At 41.9% G+C, this 24,845-nt stretch overlaps 1 protein-coding gene across 1 annotated transcript in view; it reads left to right on the top strand.

The window, feature by feature from the left end:
• Positions 1-24,845, top strand: part of LOC144498863 (serine/threonine-protein kinase BRSK2-like) — a 638,052-nt gene that overhangs the window by 195,401 nt on the left and 417,806 nt on the right. The window contains 1 exon segment of the mRNA XM_078220644.1: positions 5,375-5,460. Coding sequence (XP_078076770.1) covers positions 5,375-5,460 — 86 coding nt within the window.

Raw genomic sequence — 24,845 nt, 5'->3', positions numbered from 1 at the left:
CCCGTGTCTGCGTGGGTTTCCTCCGAGTGCGCCGGTTTCCTCCCACACTCTGGTTAGGTGCATTGGCACCTAATGTGTAACGAAACAGGCGTCCGAGTGTGGCGACTAGGGGATTTTCACAGTAACTTCATTCCAGTGTTAATGTAAGCCTACTTGTGACAATAATAAATAAACTTAAATATATCTAAGTAAATGGGGAAAAAATGTCATTCATTCCATCGCTTTCTGGTCGGTAGAAACTAAGCTATTACACAAGGCGTCAAGAGTGAAGGTCTGATTTTTCCAGGACTGGATTACTCTTCAGAGAAGAACTGCTTGTATCGAGATCCTTGCCAATAAAGTAGCTTCTTTTTGGAACTCAACTTGCTCAGAAGGAATTTAATTGTTTCCTAGGTGGTGTATGAGTTGTAAGGTTTCAAGATGGCCTGTGACTTTCCTGAGCTAATGCCTCTGATGGTTGACAGGGACATGTGCATTAAAGACTCAGTTACTTGTCCGATTTCAGCAATGATTCACTCTCATACTCGGAATCATCTTTAATGCATTAGTGAGGCTTAACATTGACACCAAACTTGTGTCTACTGCTAGACCCTCCATCTTGACATCTGACATCTTCCAGAGTAAAATAAACAGGAGAATCATTAACTGGACAGGGTGCAAAGTTATCACCCATCCACTTTCATAGTTTACTGCTTCGGATGTCATGTTTATTGTTGTAAAATGTCACGTTTTCTTGTCCTTAATTTGTGAAATCAAGTCATTTGTAACCAATCCCTCACAAGATATGTTCAGTCATGACTGGATCAATGCCATAATTATGAAAAATGTACGAATGTTGCAAACCAGTCAGTTAGAATCCTACAGTGCTGAAGGGGGCCATTTGGTTCACTGAGTCTGTACCAGTCACAATCCCACCGAGGCCCTATCCCCATACTTACCCGAGCTAGTCCTCCTGACACTAAGGGGCAATTTAGCATGGCCAATCAACCTAACCTGCACATCTTTGGACTGTGGGAGGAAACCGGAGTATCCGGAGGAAATCCATGCAGACGTGGGGAGAACGTGCAAACTTCACACAGTCACCCGAGGCTGGAATTGAACTCGGGTCCCTGACGCTGTGAGGCAGCAGTGCTAACCACTTGCCACCGTGCCACCGTTGTACTAAACCACTACAAAAACTATTAATAAAATTATATGGACCATGCAACAAGGTACTTGATTCGGAAGCGAGAAAGGCACACTTGGCTTAGTCAACTCTGCAAAGTCCTTCTTACTAACATCTAGGGATCTGTCCCAGAATTAGGATTGCAGTCCAACAAACAACAGACTGACAGCCTGGTTGACAGAACCCCAACATCCAGCCGATGTTTCAGACTCCTTCATGCCATTCCTTGGTATGTCCTGTCCCACCAGCGAGACAGAGGTGGCGAGTGACACTGCGGTATACTGTCAGGAGGGAGTGACTGTGGGATTGCCCAACATTGCATCTGGATCCCATGAAGTCCCATGGCATGGTGTCAAACCAGGGTACGGAAATCTCCTGTTGATTACACCTACAGCCCTCATTCGGTGGATGAATTAAGGCTGCTCCATGTTGACCACAATTTGGAAGAAACACTGAGAGTAGCAAGGGCATAGAATGCATTCTGGATGGGGGACATCAGTGTCCATCACAATGTCTGGCACCAGTACTGACTGAGCTGGCTCTGTCTTGAAGGACATGGCTACCAGACTGGGCCAATGGCAGGTGGTGGAAGAACAAACAGGAGGGAAAAACCTACTTGTCCTCTCCTCACCAATCTCCTAGCAATGGCAGTAATGACCACTGCACAGGCCTTGAGATGACATGGTATTTTCACACTGAGCGAACTCATTGTGTGACAGCACTGCCATGCCACATAGGTTAGATTAATTTCAGAGTGCACCTCAGAGGTTCCAGGCAATGACCATCTCCAACAAGAGACAGTGTGCGTGTTTAAAACAGAGATGTGGAGAACTTTTTTCTCTGCGGGTTGAGTGTCTCTGGAACTCTCTTCCCCAAATGGCAGTGAAAGCAGAGTCTTTGAATATTTTAAGGCAAGAATGTGAGGTTGAAGTTACAGTCAGATCAGCCATGATCTTATTGAATGGCGGAGCAAGCTCGAGGGACCGAGTGGCGTAATCTTGCTCCTAATTCACATGTTCACATAACCAATTCTCCTTGACATTAAATGGTTTTACCATCATCAACTTCCACCCACACCAAGATCATGGGGAGTCACCATTGACCAGAAACCTAACGATAAATACTGAGTCTATAACAGCAGGTCAGAGTCTGGCTGCTCTCTGACAAGTGACTCACTTCCTGGCACCCCCAAACTTGTCAGCCATCAACAAGTCAGGAGTGTGATAGAATACTCTCCATCTGCCTGGGTGAGTGCAGATCCAACAACACTTGAGACTCGACACTGCCTGGGACAAAACCCATTTGATTGGCACTTCACCCACCACCTTAACTGTTCAGTCCCTCCATCACTGATACATCATGTGCCCCATCTGCAAAATGCACTGCAACAACTAGCCAAGGCTTCTTTTGCCACACCTTCCAAACTCATGATCTCTACCACTAAGAAGTACAAAGACAGCGGATGCACTGGAAAGCCACCACCTCCATGTTCTCCTCTAAGTTGCACTCCACCCTGACTCCAGATTTTTCTTCACTGTCAATGAGTTAATATCCTGGAATTCACTGCCTTACAGACCGGTAGGTGAATTTTCATCACAACAGTTCAAGCATGACCCACCAGTAAATTCTCAAGGGCAATTAGGGATGGACAATAAATGCTGACTTTGCCCATGGCATTTTTGTGATTGAATTTTTAAACATTCGGTGCAGAGCAAGATGATTTTTAGTTTGTCCAGTGGTTTGAGGCAGTTGTAAAATTATTCCACACGAGAGATGCAAATGTTTCCTTTTCACAATTTTACATCTAACTGCAAATTTTAAGAGGTGCTTTTTATTTAAAGCTAATGAGGACTATTATATACATGAAGGTACCTTAATATTCCTCAGAGGCACGTTCTGCTAAATTGAAAGTCTCCAAAGCAGGAATTTCCATAAAACATGTCTGGATTATTAATTGACTTAGCAATAATTCTCTAGAGAAAGCCACGCTACACAGGTACTGGAAGGTAGTTGGAAATGGTCAATAAAAATCAGCTGCATAATTTTTCTTAGCAAATAACTGGTGTGATAAATACAATGACTGCAAGATTCAGCTCTGTAGTGCCCACAGATTTGGTGCCACGGATGCCATTTTAGTCCCAAATGGCATCTGTGCCCATTTCTGGCTTGATGCAATCTGACCACCAAATTGGGTGTTGGAGCATGTGCTAGAGGTATGCCAAGCAGACAGATCATGACGTTAGTCAATGTGGCTACCATTTTTGACCTCGCCAATCCTGTTGATACCCTGTGTTAAACATGCACTTCTAAACATCCATACAGCAGCAGGAAGAACATGCCCCCTAAACAGTGCTATTTAAACAGCTCATCAACTACACAGAGGTACTCATTTCTACAGGCTCTGAATCAATTTGCAGTGGAACTTGGCAGTTGCAGAATTATTTAATGTTGGTGAAGTTAATGTGGAGACTTCAGCGGTCAAGTCAGACCGCACAATGGTGGTGTTGTCGGGCCGGATTTTCTGTGCCGCCCACCCATGCCGTGTTTCGGGGCAGCGGAGGCAGCCGGTCATTGGTAGGAGCTTCTGGCCCCACCACTGTCATTGGGCTTTCCCATTGTTTGCAGCCCTTGCAGCTGGGGAACACGTGGTGGGGGTTTGCCATTGGCGGGACCAAAATATCCTGCCGGCAAGAATAGCCATAAAATTCTGTCCGTGTTTATTGTTCCCCCTTGGCCTGAAGATTTTGAGAGAAATGGAAATAGGCAGTATAGAAGAGGACAAACTGCTTGCAGAGGGAGGAGGAGGGGACGAAAGGGAGGTGGGGGAGAGGGCAAGAGGCCTTACCACAGGTAGATTAGAAATATTTTTTCCCTCAGCTAATACCAGGAGCAGTGTGTGTATCGATTGAATTTTACTGTGGAAAATGTGTGAGGTTGAGGTGAGGCATTGATGCGAAGTATGAGTTGTACTTGTTGCAGATTGTTATTAAGTAAGTGAAGAGGGTTTGGTGAATGGAGCTAATGATTCATTTGTAAGGCTACAGCATTTGACAATGCACTCATTGACCTTAACCATTTGTGTGAGATCATTAAACTTCTTCCTGGACAGCATCAAGGCTCTTGGGCCTAGAATGCTTGCATTAACAGCAATAGCTATCTGCGCTTCCTCTCTCTCTGGACAGCCTCAACCCCACTGTGGGAACAGTATCTCTCTCCTCCTGTCCACCTCGTGCACCAAGGCCTTTGCTACATTGGGGAATCTTAGAGCATGATTTCTGTCCTGTTGTGCCATTATTGATCTGCCTGCTAAGAGACCCTTCCACAAACAATTCCAGCACTTGCTGCAGCCAGAATGCACTTCCCTTTTAGGAGGTGCAAGTTGGTTTTAGGGAGTGCAGACTAACTTAAGGTGCTGCCAGCCTTGCATGAATTGCCCCCTGTTGAGGCATGCGGCCACTGAGCAGTGCGCTTAGCACTGGACTGCATGCTGACATCATTCAAATTAGCAGGTAGCATGAAATTTGTGCACTGCCTGCATCACAACAAACAGACATGGATTAGTCAACGTTGAGATGTCTGCGTCTGCTATCAGGCCTTTTCCAAATTTTCCTTTCAGCATTATAGTAACAATATTTAGTTTGACTTTCAATAGCCAACTGGGCTATTGAGAAATTATGGGGATGGGAGATGAATACAACATCTGGTTGTAATTTTAATTTTTGCTGAATATTAAATAAACATAATGTATGTTTGAATTACCTGACAGCATTGAAGATGCCATACACTACAATATGTGCGTTGGAATAAATTGGAACTGAAAATGCTCATAACAACTCTGTATCATATTTCCATATATAACTTTCTTGGTTGGATAATCTATTTTGAGATCTCAATAAAGTTTACATATTAACCAGTTGTCTATTTGGTTTTGTTGGAACTCACTGGATCGTAATGTTAGTAGTTCTTTTAATTAACTCAATATTTCCAATAATGACAATGCAAGTTACAATTGTGTATGCACTGATTTAACTACTTTTGACACGGTTCTGTAACATTTCTGTGGTGTAGTCAGTGAAATGGAGTAGTTACGCTTGTTTTTTTTTAAATAAATACAGAAATGGATGCTGTATAATCATAGTTTAGCATTAACTTACATCACTAAACTTCATTGTAATATTAGTGTAACATTTCTCTCTTCTTGTCTTTTAGGTAGAACGGGAGATAGCTATCCTGAAGTTAATAGAACATCCACATGTTTTAAAGCTACACGACGTCTATGAAAATAAAAAATATTTGTAGGTATATGTTTGGTATTTAAATGCAAGTATGTTTTCTGGTTCTTTTCTGTTGATTTGTAATGAATTGTGTCTTAATACACAAGCTTATGTTCCACTTATCCACACTTTTCTATTTTTTTTGGCTGTATATTAAATACATTTTTATCATAGCGGACAGTGCGAGAGGAGAACCCCAAGTGAGCCAGTCAACAGCACCTAGAGGAGAGTGCAAGTGGAGGACCCTGGGACAGATAGTCAGCAGCACCTAGAGGAGAATGTGACAGAAGGGCCCTGGGACAGGCAGTCAGCAGCACCTGGCATCTAACATCACAGAAGAAACATAAGTTTAATTGGCTGGTGAAAAACTGCTGCTGGGAAAATTATTAAGAGGCTGAGAATTAGAAAAACACATTCTTTTTAAAAGAAGGGAATCAGTCCCAATGCCTCAGAATCTGATGCCCTCCGTCCTACACCAGTTTTCCAGCCACATGTTTAATCATTCAATTCTCCTAGTTTTATACTTGCTTGCATGTGGCACTGGGAGCAATCCTGAGATTACTGCTTTATAAATCTTGTTTTTCAATCTCCTTTTTAAAGTCTGCTTTCAGAACCTCATCCCTTTCTTTCCCAAGTCATTGGTACCAATGTGGACCCTGACCTCTGGCTGTTCACCCTCCTCTCCCAAAAAAATGCCCTCCGGCCGTTGCATGGCTTCCTTAACTCTGGTATTAGGGAGGGGCAACATACCTTCCTGAAGTCACACCTATGACCACAGAAACGCCTATCTGTTCCCATAACTAAATGCATCCCCTATTACTACTGCTCTCTTCCCCTCTTCTTTCTCCCCTGCTCTACAGCAGACCTGTACTTGGCTCTGACTGCACCCCTCTGAGGAACCAACTGATATCCTGAGAATTAGAGAAACACATTATTTTTAAAAGAAGGGGCTACTTACATTTAAAACACAAGCTTGAGGGAAACAAAGTTAAGTCAAGGCCAGGTAAAATAAAGTTGCACCAGTTAACCAAAGTAAAATAAAGTGAACATAAGGGAAGTAAGTTGAAGCCATGGCAGCTTGGTCATGCGGAATGCGTGTCTTGTAATATGTGGGAAGTTGTGGATGTCACAGGTGTTCAACATGTGCAGGAAGTATCACCAGCTGCAGAACCTTGAGCTCTGGGTTTTGGAGCTTGAGCGGCGGTTGAGGTCACTGTGGTGCATCCATGAGGCTGAAAGCTACGCAGAAAGCACATTCAGAGAGGTGTTCAGACTGCAGCTTAGGAGCCGAAAGGCAGAAAGGGAATGGGTGAGGACCAGGCAGTCCAACATAACTGGGCAGGTAGTGCAGGAACTCTCTGCATCGTGCTCACCAATCAGTTTTCCGTTTTGGATACCAGTTGGTTCCTCAGAGGGGTGCAGTCAGAGCCAAGTACGGGTCTGTTGTACAGCAGGGGAGAAAGAAGAGGCAAGGAGAGCAGTAGTAATAGGAGATTCGTTCAGGGAACAGATAGATGTTTCTGTGGTCATAGATGTGACTCCAGGAAGGTAAGTTGTCCCCCTAGTGGCAGGATCAAGGATGCCATGGATGGGTCGCAGGGCATTCTTTTGGGAGAGAAGGGTAACAGCCAGAGGTCAGGGTCCACATTGGTACAAACGACCTGGGTAAGAAAGAGATGAGGTCCTGAAAGAGACTTTAGGGAGCTAAGAAGGAGACTGAAAAACAGGATCTATAAACAGTAATCTCAGGGTTACTGCCAGTGCCACATGCAAGCAAGTATAAAACTAGGAGAACTGAGCGATTAAACACGTGACTGGAAAACTGATGTAGGAGGGAGGGCATCAGATCCTGAGGCATTGGGACTGGTTCTGGGTAAAGTGGGACCTATACAAGCTGGGCAACCTATACCTGAACAGGACTAGGACGAATATCTTTGCAGGGAGATTTGCCAATGTTGTTGGAAGGGGTTCAAACTAGATCGGCAAGGGAATGGGAACCTGAGGGCAGACTCAGAACAGGGAACGGGAGATGGAAAATTAGCAATTAGAAGGAAAAACTGTCAAATCAGTGGGAGGCATTCAAAGGTGAGATTCTGCAGACACAGTGCAAAATGTCCCCACAAAGAAAAAGGGTGGTATTGCTAAATCTAGGACCCCCTAGTTGTTCAGCAGCATACTGGCCAAGCTGAAGCAGCAAAAGAAATCTTATGACAGTCACAAAATACTTAATACTGCAGAAGGATTACAGGAATATAGAAAGTACAGGGGTGAAGTTAAAAAGCAAATTAGGAAAGCAACGAAAGAGTATGAAAAAATATTGTCAGAAAATCCTAAGATCCTTTACCAGTACATTAAGAGCAAGAGAATAACTAAGGAAAAGGTAGGGCCTATCAGAAATGTACATAGTAACTTGTGGGTTGATGCAGAAGATGGAGTGTGAAATATTAAATACGATAGATATAATGAGAGAGGAAGTACGAGGGGTATTGACATCCTTGAAGGTGGATACATCACCAGGACCAGATGAATTGTATCCCAGGCTGTTGAAGGAAGCTAGGAAGGAAATAACGGATATTCTGAGGATCATTTTCTAATTCTCATTGGATACAGGTGAGGTTCCAGAGGACTGGGGCTCTGTGAATGTTGTACCATTATTTAAAAAGGGTGCAAGGGATAGGACAGAAAACATTAGGCCAGTCAATCTGACTTGGGCAGTGGACAAATTATTGGAAATAATTTAGAGACACAGAATAAACTGTCACTTAAAAAGGCATACATTAATCGGGAATAGTCAGCATTGTTTTGTTTGGGGAAGATTGTATCTTACTAACTTATTTGAATTTTGAAGGAAACAGCAAAGAGGATTGATGAGGGGAGTGCAGTGGATGTTATCTACATGGACTTCAATTAGGCACTTAAAAGGTCTCACTTGGCAGACTGGTCAGAAAAATGAAATCTCAAAGGATACAGGGGAAGGTGGTAGTTTGGATCGAAAATTGGTTCAGTGATGGGAAACTAAGGGTAATTGTTGATATATGTTTTTGTGAATGGAAAACAGTTTCCAGTGGTGTTCCACAGGGCTTGGTGTTCAGACCCTTGCTATTTGTTGTGTATATTAATGATTTAAATGTGGGAGGCATGATTGGGAAATTTGCAGTTGATTCAAAAATTGGCCATGCAGTGGATAGGTAAGAGGTTGCTGTCAACTCCAGAATGGTATCAATGGCTTGGTTGAGTGGGCGGAGAAGTGGCAAATGAAGTTCAATCTGGATAAGTGTGAAGTATTGCATTTGGAGAGGGCAAATAAAGCAAGGGAATATGCAATAAAAGAAAGGGGTTAAGGAAGTGAGTGGCTTCAGAGTGTATATCCACAGGTCCTTGACTGTGGCAGGATAGATGGACAAGGTGGTTAAGAAAGATTTCCTTTATTGGACAAATTGCTCTTTTCATATAGTTGACGATATATGTTTTCAAATATATTGTGAAAGTTGACATTTTATCAACAGAATACTTCCAAGCCTTTGTTAAGGTACCGTGTGTACATATATCTTTTAAATAAATCTTTAGACACGACCTAACTTAGGAAATGGCCTCATTTTTCACCTGCATTAATCCTAAGCCTTCCAATATCAAACTTTTTCTAGACAATAAAAGTTGTTTTGAATGTTCATTTTTTTTGTTCATCTACATTTATTCCTGTTCGCTAATTATGTGAGCGGAACATTAATGAGAATCGTCAGAATATTTAAATGTTATTGAGAGGTGAGAACTGGATGGCACAATCAATTATCTCACTATCCTCTCACACACCTGACCTGTCTCAGAATGCGTCCCGGAAGGCCAAGGTTAAAGGGAATGAGTTTAAAGAGCTCCCATTCATTTTCTGGTATAGACCTACACAAAACAAAATGCAAAATGTTCACAATTAACCACAAAACTAGCTGCTTCACTTGGACAGATTATAAGGATATCGAGGTTAGAAAATGGGAAGTGATATTATTCTGAATTTCAGTTAAAGCATACTGATAGGCCAGTGGAAGCTTTAGAGTAAGTCTAATCCGCAATATGTTGAACTGACATCAAGGATAAAGATTGTGGGGGCGATTCTCCCAAAAACATTCCAAGTGCCGAATTTGTGCAAAAACTGGAGCAAATCACATTGGTTTTTTCAGTGAGAGTTTCAAAATAAGTCTCTCACACTCTGTGCACTGCAGAGTGCACTAGCGTAAATCACTAAAAATCAGTGGGTGGGGCCTATTCCTGGAGAGGCTGGCAGCATCGTGCTGAGCAGACCACTGCACATGCGCTGATTTGTCAGTGCCAAGATCGGCGCATGCTCAGTGACTCCTGTCTGCTGGCCTCCCGATTGCTGACCAGCTCAATCGCTGGCCAGCCACGCAATCCTCACATCGCAACCCCCCCCCCCCCCCCCCCCATGACCTGATCACTGGCCCCCCGAACATGACCGGGGCCAGCTTCAAAATGCAGCCCCCCCACCCACCCTCGCAGCCCTGATCATTGGCCTCCCTCCCTCTGTCACTCAGCCCAAAGTGCAGAATGGTTGCAGAATCGCCAACCCACAGATCGCCCCCACATCAGGCTCCACCCCCATTAGGCCCCATCCCTTGACACTGCCCAATGCCTGATGGGCAGTGCCAAGATGCCCCCTGGGCATTGGCACTTTGCCTGTTGGGCAGTGCCAGGGGGCCTAGGCTGGCGCTGCCAAGGTGGCAATGCCCAGGGGGAACCCCCAATGCCCGACCCTCTGGGAGGCTTCAAAAGCCCCCCCTTCACTCCAGAAGGATCAAACGCAAAAGCAGCACGGCGGGCTTGGTGAATAGCCCTTTATAAAGGGGTCTCTGACTTTGAGGAACCAAAATTCAGAAAGATATTTTTTTAATCTAAGTAAATAAATGCATATCCTTACTGGTATATATAATATTGCTTCAGTTTAAATACAAATATAAAGGAGAGCTGTGCGCAACAATCTTTTTTTGTGAAATGTTCCCACGCTGATGTCAAAACTGATGAATTCTTCCACAGAGGACTGTCTCCATGGTGCTGAATTCATTCATGATAATACCGCTGGAAGATTTCGACAGATTCTGTTTATTATTGCAATGTTCCCCAGCTGCAGTTTTGACCTACACTTAGAAGTATGAACTTTCAACATCTAAAATATGAGGAGTCTTAAAGATGGCATGGGTCATTGGTGTCTGCATCTCTATTGGAATGCTACACTTTTCTTGGCCTGGTCGTTTATTGCAGCCCATTCTTTTATTAGTGTAGCCTTTGGTTATACCATCAGAAAAAATAACAGCTTTTGCTTTTCCCCTTAAGGATGAGTTTAAAATGTTTAGTCAGGCCATTCTTTTAAAAGGTGTAATTCTGACATGTTCATAGAATCCCTACAGTGCAGAAGGAGGCCATTCGGCTCATCAAATCTGTACTGACAACAATCCCACCCAGGCCCTATTCCCCTAACTCCGCGCATTTACCCTGCTAATCCCTCTGACACTAAGGGGCAATTTAACATGGCTTATCCACCTAATCCGTACACCTTTGGATGTGGGAGGAAACCAGAGCACCCGGAGGAAACCCACACAGACATAGGGAGGACGTGCAGACTCCACACAGACAGCGACCCAAAGCTGGGAATTGAACCAGGGTTCCTGGCACTGTGAGGCAGCATGCCATTTTGGGACATTGATCTCAACCATGTTAACATGGGGAGATGACAATGAAACAAGAGTCACTCTGGCCTACCTCTGTATTCCTCATCCTGGCTGGACTCCAAGCAGTTTTGACAAAGGTCTGTAGATCATAGCTCACCGGCCAGGCTTTGGGTTTGAGAGGGTAATTAGTCAATCAATTGTGTTGTCCAGTTCTAATCTCCTCATAACATTTAAACATTCTGATGATCCCGATCATACTTCATCTCACATACTTATCTATGAAAAATTAGAGTAGATGAGAAAAGATGATAAATTCAAGCCACCTAACGTTATCTGTATTGATATTGGAACACAGCAGATAAATGCAGTTGAAGAATAATTGCGCTATCTAAGTTTGATAGTATCAGTTCCATTATTGAACAAAGAACAGTACAGCACAGGAACAGGCCCTTCGGCCCACCAAGCCTGCACTGATCATATTGTTCTATCAAGACCAGCCGCCTGCATCCCTCTATTTCCTGCCTGTTCAGGTGTCTATCCAAATAAGTCTTAAATGTTGCTAATGTGTCTGTCCCAACCACCTCACTTGGCAGTGCATTCCAGGCCACCACCCCACACTGTGTAAAAAAAACTTCCCCTGCACATCTCTACTGAACTTTTCCCCCCCCTCACCTTGAATTTGTGCCCCCTTGTAATTGTCATTTCTGCCCTGGGAAAAAACATCCAACTGTTCACCTTATCCATGTCCCTCAGGGTGGCATGGTGGTACAGTGGTTAGCACTGCTGCCTCAAAGCACCAGGGACCAGTGTTCGATTCCCACTTGGGTCACTGATTGTGCGGAGTCTGCACGTTCTCCCCGTGCCTGCATGGGTTTCCTCTGGGTGCTCCAGTTTCCTCCCACAATCCAAAAGACGTGCTGGTTAGGTGCATTGACCATGCTGAATTCTCCCTCAGTGGACCCGAACAGGTGCTGGAGTGTGGCGACTAGGGAATTTTCACAGTAACTTAATTGCAGTGTTAATGTAAGCCTACTTGTGACAATAATAAATAAATATGTCATAAGTTGATAAACGTCTATCAGGTTGTCCCTCAGCCTCCGTCTTTCTGGGGAGAACAATCCCAGTTTATTCAATTCCCCCTCATAGCTAATACCCCCCATAACAGGCAACATCCTGCAAGGATATATATCTTGTTACACATGGTAACTTAACACAGGCTTGGAAATACCCTGTTTCTAAAAAGTAAGCTATGATGTGTTACTGGCACATGAAGAATCTGGCAAAAGGAATGATGCCCTGTCTCCCTTAAACCATAAATGCATCTAATGCTGCAAATTGGGTGACATAATGGATTGGTGTGCTTTCTGTTCAACTTTAATCCCTGGGATCAAACCCAACAACGATTGATGGAAAAGTTAATTTCAATTGATTCAAAGGGCAGTATTTCAAGAATGGCTGGACATTTTGACCCCTGTTTCTAATGCATATGTGGCCCCAGAACAGTACTGTACCCAGTTTGCCATTATATTGGAACTGTCACTTGGAAAGGCCACAGGGATAGCTGATGTGAGAAATAGCACTGTCACTTCGCAGCATTGAGATTGGTTTGCTGAAATTGAATTTATGATATTTTGGGGTGCTTGACTCCAAATCTGTTTCTTCTTCTCTATCTCTTTATTCAGTTTGGTATCCTCCCTTTAATTGCATATCTCATGATTATTTTTTTGATTCTCTCAAATGTGGAACTTTGTTAACAGTTTGATGAAGTCCATGTACACTACATACACTGCATTTCACCATGTATGTTGCTTCTCAAAGATTTTTCCAAGGCTTCTCGAGCATGATCATCCCTTTTGCAATCTGTGCTGGCCACTTCGAACTATTTATACTTCATTTAGATATGTGGTAATTTCATCCTTGATTGGAGACTGTAAATTTTTCCCCAGTCGATATATTGAGCTAGCTTACCTGTAATTAGCTGGAAATGATGAAACATTGGTCACTTTCCAATTTTCCGGTGCACTTCTACGCTGAATCGAGCCCTGAACTACAAGCTTGGGATCAGCAATTTCCTCCTCCAAATCCTGAAGGAATTGGAGATGAATACTGTGTTATATATGCTCCCTGCAAATAGTGGCTGACACTGAGTGATGGAACTTCAAAGTCTTTCACACCCCGTCATGGACACCTCTAGCCTTGAAGAACATAAAATTAATGAATAAAAATGGAGGAAAAAGTGATACTGGGCATTGACATTCATCTATTCTTTATGTCATAATGGACTTTAATGTTAAAATAGAAGCAATCACGTTAATTAATTTTAAAAAACATTTAGGATTACAGTATTCAACAAATCTAAATATATTGGTTTAGTTTCAGCAAACCTTTTGCATCACAAATGATATATAACTTGATATTGATGACAGTGCAATTTCTTATTTGACAAATCTTTGCAGGAGAATTTAGGAAATACAGATTTTTTTCCTTGTTTCCACAATGTAGCTTTTTAGTTCTTTGCACTTCTGTTGATAATTGCATGGAAATTACAATACTGGCCTCTTATTAAATTCAGTTCCTGAAGTCCAGGGATGTCCAAAGCCTACAATTTCTCTCATTGCATTCTTCTGAAATAACTGTTCTTGGTCAGTTGCTATGTTCATTTAATTTTTGTTTAATTTTCAAAGATTTTGCAGTCCAGGGATGTCCAGCATTCAAAATCTGCACATTATTTTAGGAATGGATTGCATTCTTTTTGAAAAGAGCTGATAGTTTACCCGCTCTGCCATACCTAGGGGACAAGGAATTGTGATGACTTGCCATGTCTATCCAACACTTAATAGGATGACATTGGACCATCAATGTAATTTGTATCTCAGCTAATCTGCAGCCTTAATACCTCGGTGAAAATGTTGCCAGTACATTGACACTGACTGTTTGCTGTTCACCGAGATACAAGAAGCTGATATTGAGCATCATGATATACTGACACATAGAGATTTTGTTAAGTGACTGAGAGAGGCAATGGAAAGTGGTATCTTAGGTCCTGTGAAAATTGTGATGCGTGGATACATGTACCTTTAGCAGTCTGAAAATAAGAGTCATTGGAATTTGAGTCTTTACGATATCTGAATTTTTAGGAATTGGGTATCAGTTCAAATTGAGTGAACAAAATTTATGAAAATTTTCAAATAGTAAATTGAGCAATGAGATAATTCCATTGAAAGTGAAAAATAGATGAATACATTCATTGAAGACAACCAGTTAGACATTACTGATCCATTTATATACATAGTGTTGTCACTGTTATTCATGATTACACTCATGATGCTGAAGCAGATGTTTTGGGAGGTGAGGGGGTCTTACACCAGGAATAGGTAAAGATACAGTGTAAAATGTTGTGATTTCAGGTCTTGCCTTTTAACTTTAAAGTTTAAGTTTATTTATTAGTGTCACAAGTAGGCTTACATTAACGCTGCAATGAAGTTACTGTGAGAATCCCCTAGTCGCCACATTCTGGCACCTGTTCGGGTACACTGGGGGTGAATTTAGCATGGTCAATGCACCTAACCAGCATGTCTTTCAGACTGTGGGAGGAAACCGGAGCACCCGGAGAAAACTCACGCAGACATGGGGAGAATGTGCAGACTCCGCACAGACAGTGACCCAAGCCGAGAATTGAACCTGGGTCCCTGGCGCAGTGAGGCAACAGTGCTAACCATTGTGACATCATGCCGCCCTATTGTGCCACTATGTCAGCCTACAGTTCACGGTTGGATATATGGAAGTAATTTCATGGTATGTTTTGCTTCAAGGAATAGCTCCAACATAGTTGTAATTGTGGCAGATATGAAAAGTCATTTCTGATGTTGGTATCTGACTAACCAAAACAGTGAATTTGGCACAGAATGGGCAGGATTATCCAGCTGTTCATGCCATTGGGAATCTTCTGTTGAATCTTCGGTTCAAATGCAAGAGGCCACATTGTGTCACTTTGTAGAATTTCTTCATGCTTTCTCGGAGATGCTAATCAGAAATAAGTGTAAAATGTTTCCTTAAAAACACTAGGCATAAAAAACAGAGTTTTGTTTATCAAAAAAACCCCAAAGAAATGCAACTCTCTCTAGGCAATGATCAGTCGAAAAGGATTCAGAAAAAGGCTTTCCCCTGTCTTTGAATTTTCATTCAACCATGTGCAATTTCTGATGCAAGCAATTCTATATTGTTTGAAAGAGAAAATCAATAGCACAGAAAATGCATTAAGTTTATGATTTTCAATGTATTTTGTATTTGTTGCAGTTTTCACTTCTTTGTTCACCACTAAATTAATTTAAATTTTACAGAAGAATAATTTCTTAGGGCATGAATTTTTTCAAATCCATGGTAACATCTCTGCTAAAACCTGAACAGAATGAGCTTATGTTGCAATAAATACACTAAACAGCAGCGACTGTTCATTCTCTCAAGAATTAATAGCTGAGAGATATTCTTTAAAAAAGAAGACAAATAATTCTGAGAGCTACTCAGTCTTTTGTGTGACCTGTAAATGATTAGGTAATATCCACACACATGAATGGACTTGCTTGATATGTTACCTTCTTTAAATGAAAATCCAATTTTGAGAGTGCAATAAATTGGATTCCTGGCACACACACACACACTTCAGAGTCATTTATTTTATATTTAAAACCACTCTGACTGCTAATGTAATTTGCTTTGTTGGGAAAAAAAATCTCATGTTCCAAAGAATTGCTGACATATGGATCCATCATATCGGTTTAGTTTTTACAATTGTTGATCGTGTGATATGAAAGCTCGCATCCTTAAATCATAGTTTTCATTAACCAAAGCCTACAATTTCTCTCATTGCATTCTTCTGAAACAACTGTTCTTGGTCAGTTGCTATGCTCATTTAATTTTTGTTTAATTTTCAAAGATTTTGCCGTAACCTTCAGATGCATTGAACAGATTTATTTTGCCTTGTGAACATAGGATTCCACCGTAGCTGAGCTCGCTGCGGTCACATTTTGAGTTACAGTCATACAGTGCAGAAAAGACCCTTCAGCCCATTGAATCTGCACCAACCATATCTATCACTAAAGGTGCGCTAATCCCATTTTCCTGCACTTGTCCCATATCCTTGAATATTATGATATTTCAAGTGCTCATCCAAATATTTGTTAAAGATTATAAGGTTTCCGGCCGCGACTACCTTCCCAGACAGTGCATTCCAGATTCCCACAACATTCTGAGTGAAAATTTATTCTCAAATCCCCTCTGAATCTCCTGCCCCTTACCTTAAAACTATGCCCCCTCGTGATTGACCCCTCAAACAAGGGGAACAGCTGCTCCCTACTCACCCTATCCATACCCCTCATAATCTTATAAAGCTCAATCATGTCCCCTCTCAGACTTCTCTGCTTGAAAGAAAACAATCCAAGCCTATCCAGTCCTTATAGCTCAAATGCTCCGGCAACATCCTGGTGAACCTCCTATGTATCCTCTCTGGTGCTGTATGTTGGCGCGGTTGTATTATAAAGAGTCTTTCATGCCAGAAACTCCATGTTATTTCTGCTAGTGGTTGTGAGCTAAAGATTTGTATCATCACAGGATGAGCATGTACTGTCAGCAAGGCCCAGGAGAGGGGTGGGTGCACAAACTGCAAAACACTAGGTCCTGTGCCCTCTGGGGGACCCGGGCTCAATTTGCAGCTTTTGCGCTTTTCCTTTTCCTAAAGCACTGCCCCTCTCCATCTCAAGTGGTCACCTTGCGCCTGTGGTGGGCACTCCACTTCAAGACAAAGATCCAATGCTTGAGATTCGATTGTCTTGGAGTGAAACAGACTGAATTCTCGGCGATGAAGTCCACCCTCTCACACAGGCGCTGGCCCACTCATGGACTACAGGAGTTGCCATCACATCTAGATGGCGAAACAGGCCAGGGAGGCCAAGTAGAGCAGTGGCTGCAGCAAAGCAAGGCCTGGGGCAGATGGAGTGCTGGACAGTGTGGAGAGGAAGCACATCTTGCCACCTTTACAGACATACTGAACTCTTCCTCAGTGATACTAATCTCCAAACCTCCTGGGGGGAATGAGTGAGAGTGAACCCTGAGATTGGTAGCGAGGGAGTCACACATACAGCAGACAGAGGGTGTTTTTGATGCAGGGACATACACGCAGCCACCTCACCATGTTGCCTCCTCCCTCCCCAGAAACGTATCTAGACCTTGGCCCAGGAGAGGAGGAAAATCCAGGCTGAAAGGCAAACTCTAGCACTGTCTAGGTGCGACCGTGGCAATGCCTGGGTAGTGCCAGGGGTGGGGGTGCGGGCAAATCAGAGGCTGCCTTCCAGTAATACATCATGGGACATAGAAACATAGAAACTAGAAGCAGGAGGAGACCATTCGGCCCTTCAAGCCTGCTCCACCATTCATTATCATCATGGCTGATCATCAAATTCAATATCCTGATCCCCCCCTTCCCACATATCCACATATACATTGATCTCTTTAGCCCCAAGGGCTATATCTAATTTCTTGTTGAAATTCTTGGACCCATCCCTTGGAAGTTTTTTTTCTAAGTCCTGGACTATATGGCGGAGAAAATCACCATTGCCATTAGCGGTTTCAACGCCGCTATTCCTGCCCGACATCGGCCTGTGCTCGCCTCTTGAGTTCATAGTTTAAACAGTTTATAAACACCAAAATCCTGTCAAGGGAAGTTGATTGAAATTTCCTCAGGATGCAGTTTGTGATTCTGGAAGCTGTCGTTGAGCTTCAGGCCTCAATTTACTAAAATCTGCTTAAGGTGGGCATACTCAATGTTGCTATTTAATAATGAAAGACTCATGATGAAGTCGTAATTATCCAGTGACAATCAGCCATTAACTATTACAGAGAGACTGCAGCAAGAAGTGGTAACTAGATACTTTCTGCTAGTAAAAATCATACTAGGTAACAAAAGTGGATTTTATCAATTATCTTTGAATTCATTCCACATTTTGAATGATTAGTCTTTTTTATACAAATTGCAAAACAGAAAGAATTGAAATCCTCAATTTAAGCTGAAACAGAAGAGGAGCTATCTATACACCCCCAGGCTTTGATATTCAATGCACCTACTTAGCATTGGAGTCAAAGGGTATAGCTATCTCTGATCTTAGACAGCAATTTGCTATTAATGGTCATTTAAGTTAATTCAGTGTTTGCTCGAATCATTTTTGGCTATTTGCCACTTTCATTAGCTCCAACTGAGCACCAGGCTTTGAAAACAAGTAATTGCTCTTGATACAGAGATAAACAATGCAGAAAAATCTCTGCAAGTCAGGCACCATCATTGGAGAAGGCAAAGGTTGATAAACTATGGCTGAAATTTCCTCTGGTGCTCCGGTTTCCTCCCACAGTCCAAAGAGGTGTGGGTTAGGTTGATTGGCCATGGTAAAATTGACCATGAGTATCGGGGGGATTAGCGGGGTAAATAGGTGGGGTTGAGGGGATAGGGCCTGGGTTGGATTGTTGTCAGTGTAGGCTCTGTTCATCCAGAAGGAACTCTTTCAGTGTAGACAATAAGAATATAGCAAAACTTACTCCAACTTATAAATCAAATAAAAGGTTTAATAAAGAAATTTCATTACGCCAAACTTGAGGCCTCATTTAAACCTTGGGCCATTCCAAGTAATTTAACAATTCCCAACAGGTTCTTTATCATACTGAGTCAGCTGGTCAGCTGATCATCACATCATTCTGTCATTGGTCATATGGTTTACTGGGTAGCTGATCCTTACCATTGGTCACATGACAATAAATCCAATGTTATCACCGGTTACATTCTAACAGGCTCGATGGGCCGAATGACCTCCTGCACTGTAGGGATTCTATGATATTCTATGGAGGGTCGGTACCTAAAAGGTTGACAGGTTTCCGTACAAATCCTGTCTGGCTCGCTGAGAGTTGATTTGTTGATTTAACAGTTTTCAGCATTGAGAATGAATCAGAAATAAATATAAAATTTTGAAGTTATTGATTTGTTTGCCACTATGAAAGCTAGACGAAGCATTTTCCTTTAGATACACTTGACTCACTTTTATTTGAATGCTTATTTTTTTATCCTGGCATCACTCCTTTATCCTCAAACATTGAAAGCAAAGCGTGTTTCAGGTAAATTTCTCTTTCTGTTCTATGAATTTGCAGTCCAAATAGTTTGTTAGATACACTTGTTTAAAAAAAACTCTTAAAGTGCATTCACTTCTTGCCATCAAAACTGAGCCACACTCGTGTGATGTCAGTAACGGATGAAGGAAAGTTACAGACATTTGAAATACATGGAGGCTATGATGGAGTGTAAAGACCTTAAATTAAAATTGATTGGCAAATCTTGAAAGGGGGGCGGGGGTTAATGGAGTGTGGGGGGAGCGGGGGTGTTGGGGAAACAGATGAAGTACCAGGACCCATGGATTTCTACCCCAGGTCCTGACTGCCAGAATAATATGCAGATTGCCCTAATAGACATCGACATCTTAGCTGGCTAGAAAAATTCCCCTTCAAATTATCCCATCAGATGACAGGATTTCTTTGCTCAAGGGATTGCTAATAGATACATAAATAATTTGCCACAGTCCTTGGAATCATATTAATTAGTTAAATAGTACAGATTTAGAATGTGATTAATGTCAAGTATAATATGGAACCAAAAAATAACGCCCATTTCCCTAAATCTGAGCAATTTGTAGAAAGTGTTTGCCTTGCCAAGTACACGCTACACCCACATTTGTTTTCAAGTTGGATTACTGTTTTGCTCCTCTGAGTTTATCATTAACAAAAATAAATACAGGCAGATGAACGTTTTAAAAAGGATTTGCATTACCTCAACATGGAGCTGTACACAATGGGTTGATTCCAGCAATTCTGCCCAAGGGCTTCCAGCTTCAGCTCTGAGTAAGAACAGACCCAAACCACTTCCATCCCTTCTCTAATCCAATACCCATTTGCCCCATCCCTGTCCATCAGCGAATATTCCATCCATGTTGCCAACCACCTTCTTTTACCATCTGCTTAAATTTTTTTGTAACCCATGACACACTTTATTGATGTATGCTGAAAATCCAAATGGCGTACATTTGCATTTGTCAGCGGAAAGCCACTTTCTCGAAAAAGATAATTAAATTTGGCAAATGTCGCTAGGGATGAAACCTGTCCTTGATTATCCTGCGCACTTCCAAACACTCACCAATTTAATCCTGGGATTAACATGCAATTCATTGATCTGGATTTTCCTGGTATACCCATCTCTCTTGAACAAAGCTGCTAAATTAGCAATCCTTAAAGTAAAGTTCATGTATTAGTGTCACAAGTCGGCTTGCATTAAAACTGCAATGAAGTTACTGTGAAAATCCCCTAGTCACCACACACCGGCGCCTGTTCGGGTACACTGAGGGAGAATTTAGCATGGCCAATGCACCTAACCAGCACATCTTTCGGACTGTGGGAGGAAATCGGAGCACCCGGAGGAAACCCATGCAGACATGGGGAGAACGTGCAGACTCTGCATGGACAGTGACCCAAGCCAGGAATTGAACCCAGGTCCCTGGAGCTGTGAGGCAGCAGTGCTAACCGCTGTGCCACCATGCCACTCCAATCTTCCAGTCTTTTGCACATGTTGTATATTTAAATAGCATTGAAAAATTAGACCCAAAGCTACGATGCATCCTCTCTAACCTTTCCAATCAGTGTGAGGTGCTCCAGTCACTTGTCCATCTTGAGTACTGCCAATTTTAAAAAAACAATTCCTTTACTATAATTATTTCGAATAATTGTTCCATATCCTCCATTAGTTTACCACCTCCAAACCTCGAAGCCAATATTAATTGGTTGCTTCCTCCTAAGAATAATCCTCCATCACTTTGTTTGACTCCCTTCATTCCTGAATAGCTCTTCAATTTCTTTAGATATTCTTTTACTTTTAATGTGCTTGTACTTTAGAAGCTTGTACTATTTTGTTCTACATCATCTACTAGCCTTTCTGATATTGCCCATTAACACCAACTAATCTTCTATTTCATCAAGCAACTGTCTGTTGAGGAGCACAACATAATTGTTAAAATAATCTCCTCCAGTCAGGAGACCCTGTTCCATTCTTGAATGGAATGGGGTTCAATGGAAAGTTCACAGTTACTGATGCATAAGAGAAACCTGAAATACAGTGTTGTCTTTGAAACAGTCAGGCTGAAATTGGGGTAAATGATGTTATATTCTGCTTTAAAGTATTCACTTTAAAGAGGGAAAGAGTTTATATTTTCTACATTTTTGCCTCCTTTGACCTTACCACAGTGGACAAAGGTACTAAGGCAGATTGGAGTAACGTTCCCATGCCCCTGCCACAATTTCTTATATTCATTAATAGGATGTGGGCATCACCGGAAAGGCCAGTGTTTATCACCCATTCCTAATTGCCCTTGAGGAGGTGTGTGGTGAGTCACCGTCTTGATCCCTCATAGTCACTATGGTGTCATAATGATGAAGAACCAGCAATATATTTCCAGGTCAGAATGGCGTATGAGCTGATGCGGAACTTGGAGGCGGTGCTGTTCCAAAGGGCCAGCTGCCCTTGTCCTTCTTGAGGCAGAGGTCATGGATTTGGAATATGCCATCAAGGAAGCTTTGGCAAGGTGCTGCAGTGCATCTTCTGCTGAGACACACTGCTGACATTTTGTGTCAATGGTAGGGAGAGTTTTATTTTTAATTTATTCTCTGGTAGGATGTGGGTATTGATGACAAAACCAACATTTGTTACCCATCACTAATTGCCCTTGAACCGATTAGTTTGGTATGACATTTCAGAGGGCAGTTAAGAATCAACTACATATCAGTCACCAGAATTCTACCACCGAGCCCACCACGGGAATTGGAGCTGGTGAGGGGCAGACAATGCGAAAGTCCGTTGAGCTCAGGTGGGACTTTCTGGTCTCAGATCGAGCGAGACTGTAACATCCCGCCCAGTAGATTTAGAGCCACCTGTAGGCCAGACCAGGTAAGGATGGCAGATTTTCTTCACTAAAGGGCACTGGTGAATCAAATGGGTTTTATCAGATGATTGACCTCCAGCATTCATAACCATCCTTCTTTGTGGTAGGGAAGACTCCAACCAATGAAAGGTTCGCCCTGAATCCAATTTTCATTTCAATTTTGCTAGGGCTCCTTGATGTTATGCTCTGTCAAATGTTGCCTTGTTGTCAAGGGCAGTGACTCTCATCTCACACTGGAATTCAGCACTTTTATCCATGATTGGACCAAAGCTGTTTTGACATCTGGAGCTAAGAATTCTTGGCGGAACCCTAACTGAGCATCAATAGATCTATTAGTAAACACTGCTATTGACAACACCTTCAATCACCTTGTTAATGATTCAGAGCAAACTGATGCTCAGATTGGATTTCTTCTACTTTTCAGGAACAGGATATAATGCAGCAATTTTCCACTATATTGATTAGTTCAGAAGGACAAGTCTTTAGTACTATAGCTGTCCAGTCATTTCTTGACATCACGTGGAGTAAACTGGCTTCAAAAGGAGGCTGAAATAGGCCAACCACCCTGCACTTCTGGCTGAAGATGATTGAACTCTTGGCTTTTACACTAACATGTTAGTCTCTGCAATTATTTGCACTATTTTGCAAGTAGATGCATGAAAATGTAACAAGGTGACTTGACTATCATTATTTTTCCTAATATCCTCTTTGAGAAAGTCCAAGGCCTTTACTCGGAACACCTTCCTCTCAGCACTATTGAAATTAGAAACCCTACCCAATATAAATTTCAATCCCTCTATAGTCAATGGCATATCTTGCTGGAGTTCTTATGATATACCAGAGATCTTTTGGAATTGAAAGACTTATCATGGTAAATAATAATAGCTATCAATAAATAAAGGAATGCAACTCTCTTAAAAAAATACACTAAAGCATGTGTGACTGTAAAATTAAATTCACAGTTCCATTTTTGTCAACTTATATGGGAGTCTACATTTTGTAACAGTTATCATTTTTATTTCTCAGGGTACTAAGGTATGTATACACCATTCTTGCACTGACCATTACACATTTTCTCTTGCTGTCAGTGGAGTGATAGCCCAAGCAGTTACCAGTGTTGAGTAGTACTAAGTCGACTGAGCTAAAGTGTGCCTGGATAGACTGACCTTTCTGCTTTCATTTTGGATGTGACTGTTTATTTAAATGGACCAATTAAGCAGAAATTTAAAGTGAATATAAAGAGTTGAATTTGCAGTCTGTTGAACATGAAGAAGTACCAACAATTGAGGTGGTGGCTGATAATAAAGTAACACTTTTGGTGTTGTGGTGGAATCCGCTGTGGGACATTGTCAAGTCAGTCAACATGTATGAACACGCATGAAAGGGGGGGGGGAAGGATGGGCTGAGGGAACATGGAATGGGTAGGTTTTCTGCAACCTGCCTAAAAATAACTACAAGAGATTGCTAGATGGCAGTGATAATATTCACATCAGATGAATATCATCCCAGTCACTTCACAATCATTAGGTTTTGTTTTAAGCAAGTTACAAATCAGTCCAACAACATATTGGCTGGAATCTTAGCACCATTCACACCAGCAGGATTTTCCCATCCCACCGCAGTGAACGGAGATTTGGCTGCCCGCTAAATTCTCCGACCTCGCTGCAGCGGGAGCGTGGTGTGAATGGCCAATAAGATTGCGCCCATGGCCTCTCCATGCATTTTCCCTCCGTCCCGATTTTATGAAAAAGCTGCTTCATCTTTTGTTAGACAGAAGTGTAGAAGGGCTGAGCCCACTGCGACTGCTCAACCTGCTGCGTGCTTCCAGCATTTTCCATTCCTCGTTAAGATTTCCAGCATTCTGTTGTTTGCAGAATCCTATTAGTCAGGTTAAATATGTTTGCATGTTTTCATTAGTGACACTGTAATGGCTGTCAACCAATCACGGAAAATTGTCAATCAGCTCCGAACCATCCAATCACCATCTTGTGCGACTCCACATTTGAACTTTGAATCAAAATACTCTTGGGCAAGAAAACAATAAAACAAGATTCATTAAAAATCTGAACTTTCTTTAAAACGAAAATTACTTTGTTAGGTCTTTGGAAATATTTGTTAAAACCGGAGCCTGTATTTTATTTTAAGGCAGTGATTATTTTGGCTCCTTGCCCAATCAGGGTTTTAAAAATTCATGCATAACATCAGACTGGATATGACTCTTGCATAATTTATAAATTGCACCAAATACAGCGTTTTAATATCTTTTATAGATTGTTTAATCAATACAAAAGTATCCAACAAAACACCCTTATGAGAATTTCAATTTTTGCCTGGTAATGTAATGTACCTTAATTAACCTTTCAGCAGATGTATGTCATTTACTGTGTGAAGCTGAGTTTAGTGTTAAGTTAGCATACAATGATGGAAATGATACTCAACAATACACTCCAGACGTTCTCACTGATCCCAGAAGTGAATAACATAGTTTTCTATTTAAACTCGCTACATACAAAATCCAGGAATAAGACTGTCAAGGCTATTGGTTCCTATTGTGATGTCTTCAAGAAATCAGACCTCGGTGACCTCCTAATTTATTTACATAATTGCTAACTGCATGAGCTGCTTAAATAATCTGACTTACATGAGAGTCGGTGGGTCAGAGCAAGGTTAGGCTTTCACAGTGTTAGAAAACTATCCACATCTATTCTCATTATTT

Source organism: Mustelus asterias, chromosome 9 (assembly GCF_964213995.1).
Source record: "Mustelus asterias chromosome 9, sMusAst1.hap1.1, whole genome shotgun sequence".
Classification (NCBI taxonomy): Eukaryota; Metazoa; Chordata; class Chondrichthyes; order Carcharhiniformes; family Triakidae; genus Mustelus; species Mustelus asterias.
The sequence above is the reverse complement of the archived record's forward strand: the minus strand, read 5'-3'. Positions and strand labels throughout refer to the sequence as shown.